Raw genomic sequence first — 12,060 nt, forward strand, 5'->3', positions numbered from 1 at the left:
TTCCATTCCAGCCTTCGCATTGGCCATCATTGCACACATCCTGTGCTCCCGTTTCCCCATGTTTGCTGCCAAATTGCTAGTTCACATGATGGTCAGCTGCCTCGGAACACAGGTAATGCAAATTTTGTTCTCGTTTAAACCTCCTGTGCAGCACGGCACTACACTGCTATACCGCAAAGGCCGCGCCGAAAAATATGCAACATCTGAAACTATCGTGGCACCGTATCCTGTGTTTTTTGGAGGGCAACATTAATATTCCGCTTGCACACAGACAATCCATGCACATGGTCCCATCTGCTCAGCCACAAGACTTTGCTTATTTTTATCTTTGTAAATATTCATGGATATTCAAAAGGAAAGACAATCAGATGTCACCGGTTTGCGTTGTTTGCGGGCTCCAGTGTCCTGACAACGAAACCATGTCCCCCGCACCCTTGCCCATTAAAAACGCAAGCTGTCACATGAGCAGTGAGCAAGATATGCGGTCTCTGTTTTGTCTCTATGCTGTGCATATGTGTGTATGTGCGTGTGACAAGTGCGGGACTGGTAAATTTCCACAGGTAGCCCCTCTCTTTGGTTGACAAACATAAGCCTTGAGTCGTTGGGGGCTATGCACCTTGGGCTCAACCCGTTTATGGCCCGGAAAGAGCCCCTGGACCTAAATGGGTTTGGAATGGAAAATTCCGTCCTGTTCTGTTTCCATGTCAATGTATGTTTAGACCTTCTACTTGGAAATGAAGACATTGTGCTATTGTTTAGAAAATCGTTTTTTTTTTTTTTGTTCTGGTCTCATGCCAGTTGAATTACAGACTCGGAATCCAAAGGCCTAACTGAACAGGATTTACTTTGAAGAGTGGTTGTCTGCCGCTGGGAATCATTGATGGGCTAAGTGCATGTTGTGCCAAATTAAAATCATTTGTTGTCGCTCATTCTGCGTTATGAACAATTTCAACCATCGTTTGGTCACATTGTTGGACTACTGATGTTAATAAGTCCAACAATCTCGGATCTCTGACCCAATAAATGAAATTAGCACTATGAGTGATGCCCCGTGGTGTCTCACCATCGATTTGCACTGTCAGGAGTCAGGACGCAATCGCTACTGATGGAGTGGGCGCTTCATCTGCAGTGGTGATGCCGATGGCTGTTGGGAGAAAATGAAAGTTGTCGGTTTGATTTATGTCTCTAAGTATGGCCCTCAGTTGTCAAGAAAGGACAAAACGATGCCTCAGTGAGATTTTGAGAAAATGGAGCGGGTGAACGAAATCTAAAAGTTGGACTTGCGGTTATGTCACTGTTTATTGACTGCTGCAAGATACCCAGCTGCTCTCCTTTCACCCCACTTGCCTAGAGAAAGACCATTCCAGGCCTGGCATGATCATAGCTAATACAACAAGCTCTTTGGATAGCTAGCAGAAGCGCTGTTGATTAAGGGTTAGGGTCATCAACTAGCTGTTGGTCGAAAGACGTTTGAATGCTCACTACCTGGCTTCTTCCCACATATCAAAAACATACACGTTAGGTTCATTGAAGACTGTATATTGTCCAAGCGGGAATGCTTTTTTTAAAACAACCCATGAGTGGCGGGTGACAAGGGCATACCCCGTCTCTCGCCCGGAGTCAACTGAGATATGCTTCACCTCACCCGCGAATCTAACGAGGAGCTCAAAAAACAACAGATGGATGCAAGAACAAAATGAGATTGGAAGCTGAGCAACATCTATGTAGTCCTCCCCTATTCTGCTCAATATGATTATACTATGGATATAGGTGTTCAAAATTTCAACTTCAAATTCCATCTCTTTACAATGATATTTGATAAATGGCATTAATAAATGAAATGAACATTCATTTCCCCACACAGTTGATGCTGAAGTGAACGGGACAAATACCGATTAGCTTGAATTCTCATAAAGGCCAAACAGGCCAAAACAGATCTGTGGAAATGAAGACACAGACAAATAATAACGATTTGTCCCATGCCTGCCTTCACATCAGCGGTATTAGTGCGATGAAGTGAAGACTCCTCCAACTTGGTCCAGCACTTTGTCCCTGTGCTCAGCAAGACAACTGAAAATTGCCTGGAATGGAAATTTACCCCTGTAAGTGTGTGTGTGAGTGGGGTGTGTTTGTGGGTGGGGTGGGGTGGGGGGGGCGGGGTGCAAATGTGTATTATCAGTGTGAGAGAGCTTTTACTTTTGGCTTACAGTAATTTAGGGAGAAATGCAGACATAATGCAACCTTGCCAGTATTTTATTTTTCATACATGCCCATGGATTAATACAGATAGACAGTATTCTGTAGTATTTTATTTTTCATACATGCCCATGGATTAATACAGATAGACAGATAGATAGATTGCTTGTCCAAACTTCAGACTCAAAACACGCACTGGCTACTTTACTCTTTGGCCATTATTTTTTGTTAGTGAGATTTTGTATGTTCTCTTTCAGTAAATATTTCCCCACATTTACCGAACAGGGTTACAAGTTTTTGCTGGATAAAAAGTCAAAGCCAATGAAAACACAATTTAATGTCCAATGCGTTGTGATAACGCAGCCCCCACCCCAACCCATCTCATACAGCCAGTCTGACTCAGTAAAGTGTTTCCCCTCTCTGCATGCCCACTGCTGTCCTTTTATCTGAGTGAGTGTTTAGGTAACTCTTGTTCTGGTGAAAGGATTTCCTGTTAGCTCCGGGACCAGCTCCAGCATTCAGAGCTTTGCTTCTCAGCCCGTAAACACATACGTGACAACCTCTCCCACCCACCTCCCTTCCCGTATTTCAACAGAGCGAACAAGCGCTTGTGGTTACTGCTGGGATTCCCAAAAGTGTCTGTGTAAAAGAGGCTCGAGTCACGGTTTGCTAGTCTAGTCGGCCGATTCTCTGGGAGGGGGCGTGTCGGGAAGAAAGATCAACCCAATGTAAATAAGAGTTTTTCCTGAGGAAGTTTACCCGTTCCCATCATGACCAATCAATCATCAAATCAAAGAACAATGAGATTTGTGTGTTTGACGTCAGAGAATCTGTCCTATTTTTGTTATTTTGCCCTCAAGCTTTTGGGGAAAAAAAACTGTGAGTTTTCGTTGCGTGGCTGTGTGAGGGAGAGAGGGCGAGAGAGAGAGACTAATGCCAGTTGTGTAATTGGCTCTGAGGGATGGAAACAACTGGGTGAGAGGACCGCAGTCAGGACTTGTTTTCGGCTGAGGAGGAGTATAATTCTTGCCTTTCATATTGCTATTGTCTCATCATGAGATCAACAGATCTGATACACATCAAAGTCATGTTCTTTCAATTCAGACAATATAATGTTCTTGTCTGCCTTTTTTGCCTGTAAATCATGACTAATGTCCTCCTTGTGCTGGGCCCTTTCTATCTTTCTGCCGAGATTTGCTCTGAATATTATCAGGCACCAAAATGCGGTCTCTCTCTCTGGTTCTCTCACACCCTCTATCCCTCTGGAAATGACAGGGCACATCCTGTGTGACTCATCAGTTTGACCAATGATGATATTCCCTAATCTTATTACAAACAGTCCAGTGCCCCACTTTACGTTTTATTATCCTTAGCAGGGGCCTCATCAAGGATCCCTGCGGAACTCTTTTTATAAACAAACATGACTTTGTTTAAATGTGACCTTAGTTGGAAAATCCAAACCATCACGTAACCATGAACGTGTAAGTGGCGCAATTCGGAGGTCAAACTAAATGTTTTGAAAGAATATGCCGCAAAACAAACAACAAACGCAAATGTGGAGAACAAATTATCATTTGTGAAGTCGCACAAGACGTCAGGTGTGAAAGTTTGCCTTGAGCTACTGTTAAGTCAACCAACTATGGTAAGTATGGTGTTCTACATTGGAGGTTTCACTTTACTGTTGTACAAAGTTAATATAATGCACCACTTAAACATGGGCTCCTCTGGTAATGTGTATCTTGCGATCCCCTTTTGCTGTCGAATGTGTACTATTGCACTAATATTATATTCTAAAAGTAAAAAACATCCATTAAATGCTACTTTTTTGTAATGTTAAGCACCAGTTTCATCTAGGGTTAGAGTATTCTGATTGAAAAATACAGTCTTGAGTTATTTACTCTTCAACAAAGTCATAAAAGTGCGAAAGCTCCTCAACTGGAATCGTTAATCGCTAATTCAGCCCATCAGGATTCAGTGCATATGCCATTCAAAACTCAAGGTTTAAACAATCACAATCGATACTTTGAGTACAACTAATATTAACAACGGATGTACATGGTCCCTATTCTGCCTCTGGAATGAGCCATTTGTTGGGATGTCACAATATCGGCAATATCATGATATTGCGATATTAAAATTGCCACAAGATATCGTCGTCGTTTCACGATATTAATAGCAGCAAATCTGTTTAAAAGCCCCACGTTGTTTTCCATTTGCGCAGTTCCAGCACCCTCTGGTGGTTAGTTTATTAATGCAGTTTAATTTGAATTTAAGCTAATCGCCAATAGGAGCTCATGACTGGCCAAGCCTATTTCTTTGTGAATGCTCTTATGTACAAAAACAGAATATTGTGATGTTTTTTTAAGTAGATATGAGCTTCTTTTTTTTTTTTTTACAATATCCTTAGTTTTTATATGGTATCATGAACTTTTTATGTATCGACAACCTCCCCACAATATCGTGATAATTATCGTATCGTGACATTTGGATATCGTGACATCCCTAGCCATTTGTTCTAATACTTAAGTGGAATACAATTGGGCTCCATGGCATTGTCGGTGCTACAAGTGACTCTGCCCTTTCTGGACTCACAGTTTTGCCAAATGTCTGTTGACCAAACAGCTGGTGACCTCAAAATCGCTTCCATGAACTTTGGTCTATTTCCAGAAAAAGCACAATATAAACAGAAACAGGAGGCCACGACAACCTCTCACCTTTGGCCTGGTTCTACTGTGAGCCCCTACCTTAGCTGCTATATAACTTAGGACATTTTGTATGCACGGGGGTGTTGAGATGCTTGAGTTATTAACACCCTTTGCACGGCTTATTGTTTCATGCAGAGCGAAATTGTGACTGCGACAACTGTTGTATTATTTCGTTTTGGCAAAGACACGGTGCAACCGTAGCTGTACAGTTGACTAGTTATCTGTTGATTTTGTCATGGATAGATGTAAAAAGTATAATATCATTCATTGCATATAGTTAAGGTCTAATATTTGTGTTAGCATTCACAACAATTCTGATGGTGGTTTTCCTCGCATTTCTTTACGTGCAGTACTTCATGCAGTGGGATGAACCTTTCACCTGATTCAGATTTGTCAAAGAGCAAACAGGACTGCTGACACTACAGATGATAAACAAAGTGGGGACCTACAGAACTCTTTAGTAACATTCTATTTTTGGAGTTTGACTTGCTTGTCTTGGCTGCACTCTGCATGGCAAGTGAACTTTGCCGCTTTGGAGGACATTTGTTTACCCCGCAACCATTGAGTTCATTGCTGCTTCAAATGGATACACGTAACGGTTGCACAAGATTGCCTGAACACATGGCCTAACACGAGATAGAGACAATAATGGCCGCAGCCATCTTAATTGCCTGAAATGAGTGGCCTGACTTCCTTAGGGAATCGGGATGTCTTCAACAGAGGAAGGATATAGCCAGTGGTTTAATCAACTGTAATCAGGTCTTATGCTTTCTGAAATCAAAGTTACTCATTTCAATCATAAACCTGCTGCCAATTACAAACTGCAACATAGAAATACTTTACGCAAAACACGCATTCTGCCAAATGTTATACCAAAGTTGCCAATGCTGTTGTCCGCAAGACATAAAAAGAACAAGACGCATGCACGGACAACTAGAATGCACAGATGGCACTGAGCGTTAATACCCTCATTTCCCAATCAAGCCATAAACAAACAGATCAGAGGAGACCTCAAGCTTCATCAACCTGTAGGGGTCAGTCTAGTTCCACAAATTGGATCATCTTCAAGCCTACATTGTAAGACGTCTCTGATTCTCCCTGGCACTACTTTGGTACTTCCCAAAGGTGTGCATCTTATGACTCGCCAACACCAAGAGGCCATTGTGCTGTTTTTTTGTTTTTGTTTTGTTTTATCAAAAGCTGTCTGCTTATAATTACTGGAACAAAATCATTTTAGACATTGTCATGCTGTAAACAGAATCAAGAGCCAAATGGAGTGCAACTGTTAATAAACAACTAGATTGTGAACTACAACAGAAGGCAAATCCTCTGCAAGATGTTACAGGATGAATTCCCTACCCTGCAGGAATAACACGAATGAAACTAATTATTCAAACTGCTGGCAAGTCAATCACCATGACAACTGCTGTCAGTCTGTGAAGCTTCTTTGGAAGATCAGTGTGGCTTTCTGAACTAATTGGTTTGATAAACATGGTGCTTTTAGGCTGTTCATCTACATCTGAAATTGGGCATTTTGTCACACATCTGACTCTATTTGGGCTAAATCAATAAAAGAATGACCTTACTGGAAGAAAACTGAAGTTTGGGAATAGCCCCAGACAGAACCAAGACCTAAATCCAATAGAAAATCTTTTGAGTGACCTGAAGAGCGCTGTGCACAAAATATCATGGCAAGGTGTGCCAAAGTCATATTTAAGTGTGCACACAGCTGATTGTGTTTTTTTCTACTTTATTGTATTGATCAATTATTAGAAATCACTTTTTAACTCATTCACTGCCAGACGTTTTCAGACCCTCTTCTACCCTAAAAAAAGGGAAATCAATTCCTGGGATTGAATGGATGGAATGTGAAAAACAAATACATTTGTCAATGGCAGTGAATGAGTTAAGAAGAAAAAGGACAAATTGTTTTGCATTTACTTATTGCTGTTAAAAACAGTACAAGGAATATGACTCAACTGCAACACAAGAAGAAGAGAGTTGTAAAACACACACTGTTTAAAAAACAGGCTGGGTTTGGTACATGTGTAGGCGGTCAGCAAAGGTATCCAAATGTGAGGCAAAAAGAAGAGGGCGATGACCAAAAGGGGACCACAAGCAAGTCAGTGTAGAGAACAAGAAATTCTGTAACATGACGAAAGCATACTACAAACTGGTGACAAATCAGAATGAGACAGGAGGTTAAATACACAAGGTAATTGGGATAATGAGGTGCAGGTGAGGAAGGCACAATCAGAAGCAGGTGGGCACAAGACTGCAAAGAGGGACACACACACACACACATGGAAATTGCATTTTTACGTTTTAACGTCCTGGCTGTTGGATTAATTCCCATATCGTCGCTGTCCTGTGAAAAACACTTATATGTCCATTTTTTTCATTTTTCTTATTTTTGCGTGAATGGTATTTCCACCTTACAGACATTGCAGTAAGGGGACAATTTTAAAAAATGCAAAAATTGGACATGTGTTTTTCACAGGACAGCGCCAATATATTGTTTTTAGTATATTGTAAGAAGCCCTTCCAGTTTTGTGGGCTGTAACAGCCAACAATAGCTACATTGCATGGTGTTTTGCTGTTTGTCTGTGAAACCACAAGAAACCGTGTACGACTGTCACACTATGACCGTAGAAATGCTATTTTACGATTTGCGGTGTGCGCCCACATATAGTTCCGTAAGTGCATAGTAAGTACAGCTTGTTGACCTTGAGGAGCTAATTTCACTGTTTGCATTGTGTGGGTGTGGGTGTGGGTGTGTGTATGTATGCGTGTCGCATGTCTTCCATCCAAAAGGCTTCTCTGGTCTCCAGACACAAAAAGAGAATTTCCTTGAAAGTCACCCTTCTTTAATGAAAAGCAGATGCAATTTTCCGGCAGCAGACACTCTTCGATTAAACTGTGAATATAAGGAGAGAGGGGGCCTGCTGGAATGCAGCTTAATGTGCTTCTTGTGGCTGTGTGGTGCTTGGCTTCTCTATTTGGCGTAGTCATGACAAAATAGTTCACTCTCAATCTCATGCATGTGGACCGATCTCGGCATGTTAACCTTAAGGTGGAAAAACAATCTTGGTCTACCAAAATTCATAAGGTAATTCCTTGGCCAATGCCCCACCCTTCCACAAATTTTGAAGGGAATCGGTCAACTAATGTCCATCATTGTAATTCTGTAATTGGGTGGTCCAGATTTGTCCAGATGTTTTCTTTTGTGGCTTTTTGAAGAATGACCAAGTAAGAATGATTCAAGGAAATTTGATGGTGCCTGGGCAACTTATTATTACCAGTTTAAATGGTGACTAAATTGACCATTAACTCATTCGCTGCCATTGACTTATTTACTTGTCTTTTCACTTTCCAGCCATTCAATCCCAGGAACTTATTTATATTTTTTTCAAATTTTTCAAACGTTATGGTAAAAAAGGGTCCGAAAATGCCTGGCAGTGTTAGAAGTGTTTTGGGAATTTAAACCAATTGGTGAAGGTCCATCTTCATGGGATGGATTATTGGACTACGCATGATGTTTTTCTCTGGAGGTAAATGCCGAAACACGTGACGCGGTATCTAATTACACCGTAAACTTGTTTACATGTTGGAACGCTATAGCGACCTCAACACTACCACTGTGCTGACAGTCTCTACTCTAGAGGTCCAAATTCTATATAAGCTAAAGTTAGCTTTTATTCTTGGAATCACATTCCCCGAACACACCCCCGTCGTGTTTTTTGCAGTTTTACACATCGACGCAATATATTGTGTTGCTGTCCGGCTCTCAGCTCAGTCGACTGTAGATGCCACGTTGTGGTTGTTTGGATGGGAAACACACCGAGGTGGAGCGGGTGTTTATTTGCCAACAGCTGGCTCAGTAAGTAAACCTCTGCCTGAGGTTCTACCCCAAACACCCATGAACTTTACTTCTATCGTGTGGCCTCAGTGAACTGGAATTGCAACTCCAAAAACAAATGGCTTATCTTGTTGTGACTATGCAGAGAGGCTTGAAATATGCAGCGCAGTATAACAAGTGACTGACATTTGAGATCAGACGCTTGATGCAGTGGAGGTTTTGAGCTATTCTTTTCATTGTGAACGTGCACGCAACCCCTGTTGGTGTCACCTTGTTTCTATTTGAACAACCTCACCTGTCAAACCTTGACTCCATTCGCCGTCCATCTACACACACATATAATACGCTGGCCTACTGACCCAGCTATCGGCCAGCCCTGTGTGACAACTGCCTGTCCAGTGTACTTCAGCACATAAATGGCACGTCCGCCACAACTGACAAACTGTAGCACGTGAGTAGTACAGAGCAATAGTGAAAAAAAAAAAAAAAAAATGACACGGCAGCACAAATTGTACCAGTGACATGAATACTGCTGAGGAAGCCCTGAGCGCTCTTGGCATCACTTTCCACATAAATGAATGTTATTTTCAGTCAAGACTTGACTTTCTAGCGCAAATGTTTCAAATGAGTCACGTGTGCACAGGAACAAGCGGTTTTGACTAATGGCAGGACGTTGCGAGTGCCAAACATGTCATCATGTCATACTTCTGTTTTCGCTTTGCTGTATTTCATTGTGAACAAAGGCAAAGAGCCAGGGTGCAGGCTGCGGCTGGAACCAGCTAGATCAGACCGGTAGCTGTTGGGGGGAGGGGGAGTTTAGAGAAAGAGGAGGATGAGGAGGGGGGGGGGCTGGTTGGATTGCGGTTGTTGGTGAGGATGAAGAGGAACTTGGGGCTATAAGAAATGGATAGAATGGCCGGAGGAGGGGAGAGTAGGAGGTTAAGTGTTTTGCAGGGTGGATGGATGGTCTGGCTGGCAGACAGCTCCGGGTCCCCCTCTAACCCCTCCCTACATTGGTCAGTGATGTAATGCAGGATAGTGCTATTTATAGCCACGCTGCTGCACAGCTTCCATAGCGTCAGCACACCGGGCTACGTTGATCAGTCTCTGGGAGGATGAGAGCAGCAACCACCAGTAGCGCACAGGCACAGAAGCCATGTGTTGCCTTTGCTTGGTCCGCATGCACATACAATTGTATGGCTAAGCTTTTTCAGACTTGAAATGAATTCTCTATTTGGTTCAATATCACAGTAAGGTACCTTTGAGACTTCCGTATTTCACCCAGAAATGCTGAGATTTTCCAATGAACTTCATATGCATCGTCTTAAGTCGATATCATGCTGTGTGATAAGCATATTGATCAAGCAACCGCATAAAAAAATCTAACTGCACACATACTCTACATGCAATGAGCAAAAGATGCGAGTTTGCTGACAGGGTGGACATTTTTGGATAATGTGCTTATAACAAGCACTTGGTGGACCTTCACCTTGCAACGCGTTTCTGATAGGAAGCTGACTTTGAACTGTTTAACAAATATATATCAAATTTCTGGCAGGTTTTCATATGCTTGTGAAAGTCGACCTAAATTTGCAGTCGGAATCGCTAACGGACGCTCCGGATTAGAGCCGAAATGGGCAAGATGAGTTTTTATTTCTTTTTTTCCCCGTACAAAAATTGTTATACGGCGTACACAATTTGAAATGATCAAAAAACGTATAAAATACGGGGAAAACGTATAAGTTGACAGGTATGAAAACTGCAAAATATTACAAACAGCGGTCAGTCAATGCCTTCAATACTGCTGGGGTGTTATTAGTTTGTATAGGGTAATCCAAAGTTTTTTTGTTCTTCCAGGTATGCCTTAAAGACTTTCAGTGAAGCAACACCTCATTGTATAACCTAGACATTTTCAATCCTTTTTGTCTGGTTTTATTTTTGCATACTTCTTTGTTGTTTGACCGGTTCTTAGCTCCTGCAGGCAAGTGTCTCATGATAGCTGCATTGAATTGTTCCTCTCTGTTCTCTGCTATGAGTTGGTCTGTAGCCTGAGGGTCTAGACAGGTCGACTCCTTGTGCCTTGCACCATAGAGAAATCCAGTGGGGGACAAAGGACAGGGCGGTAGATAGGTAGCGATAAACCCTCCGTCCACACCTGACACCTTCCCACCCTGATAACCTTTACCACGAGAGGTCATTATTACCTGGCTTCTAGCATGCGCCTCTGTTGTTTTTACAAGTATCCGAACAAAGGCCACTCGCTGTAACTTTGACACAAAGTAACAGGTGCACTCTACTATTGAACTAGTGGATATAGTCCTATCTATCTATCCATCCATCCATCCTAATTGTGGCCAAAATGTTCTATCAAATCTATTTGTGGCCAAAATGTTCTGTCAAATAATGTGCAGGAAACAGCTGTCATAAATTTCACTCGCCAACATGACAACACTTGTACTGTTTTACGACACCATGTTGTAACAACTTCATCAGTTTGGCATAAAAAAGCCAAAAATGGAACCGGTTCCAGTAGCACGATCACTTGCAAAATAAAGTATAGTGTATCTTTTAAATCCAATAAACTTGGAAGTGAAACATCCATCAGCTCTTTGGTGAATGGATATTCATTCTCAAACCGGTTGGTGGCACAAAGTAGGTTGGGATCCACTGTTCTGTGCAGAGAAAAAAAAAAAATCGATGACGTCATCGATTGATTGATTTCATTTCGACTGTCATCACTTTATAGTTGACTACAAAAACATTTTTCAAAGAGAATCTCCAGAACAACCTGCGTTGAACTTGTTGTACAAATCATGTGATCTGTCAATTACTTCTGTATGTGTTTTGGAGCGCTTCTTAACCATCAGTTCCCATCAGTACTGGTATGTGTTTTTAGCAGACCTTATGATTGTTTTTTAGGTCATGCACCTGTCTCCAAAACCTTTCATTATTTATGTCTTACCAAGCTTTTAAGTGTATCTGTTATGTCATTGTCTATACCACTAGTTTGACTCATTTGGTATCCGTTCTTATCATAAAATCTTGATTAACTGTACAAGCAATGTGTAAGGCAACTTTTTAAAAACATTCTTACCCGTCTTGAAAGTGTATGTTATCTCAAAAAGTGTAAATTAATAAAACACTCAAGGTTGTTTTTTCATGGCTTTGAATGTGGTGGTGTTTATTCTCCTTCACTTGATACCACTTGTAGAAGTTGCTCTTTGTTCTGGACACAGTGTTGAAGAAAAGTCAAAGAAAACGCAAAACACACACCAAGAGTTATTCATTCCTTTGATATCA

General features: G+C 41.6%; 1 protein-coding gene across 4 annotated transcripts in view; it reads left to right on the forward strand.

Annotated features, from left to right (window-relative positions):
* adgrv1 (adhesion G protein-coupled receptor V1) overlaps window positions 1–12,060 on the forward strand; it is a 103,759-nt gene that overhangs the window by 62,195 nt on the left and 29,504 nt on the right. For all 4 annotated transcript variants that reach the window (XM_086030440.1, XM_086030442.1, XM_086030439.1 and 1 more), the window contains one exon: window positions 12–112. In XM_086030440.1, coding sequence (XP_085886566.1) covers window positions 12–112 — 101 coding nt within the window. The remainder of the gene's footprint in view (window positions 1–11; window positions 113–12,060) is intronic.

Source organism: Filicampus tigris, chromosome 5 (assembly GCF_054856515.1).
Source record: "Filicampus tigris isolate MCC_2025a chromosome 5, RoL_Ftig_1.0, whole genome shotgun sequence".
In the NCBI taxonomy this organism is placed as follows: Eukaryota; Metazoa; Chordata; class Actinopteri; order Syngnathiformes; family Syngnathidae; genus Filicampus; species Filicampus tigris.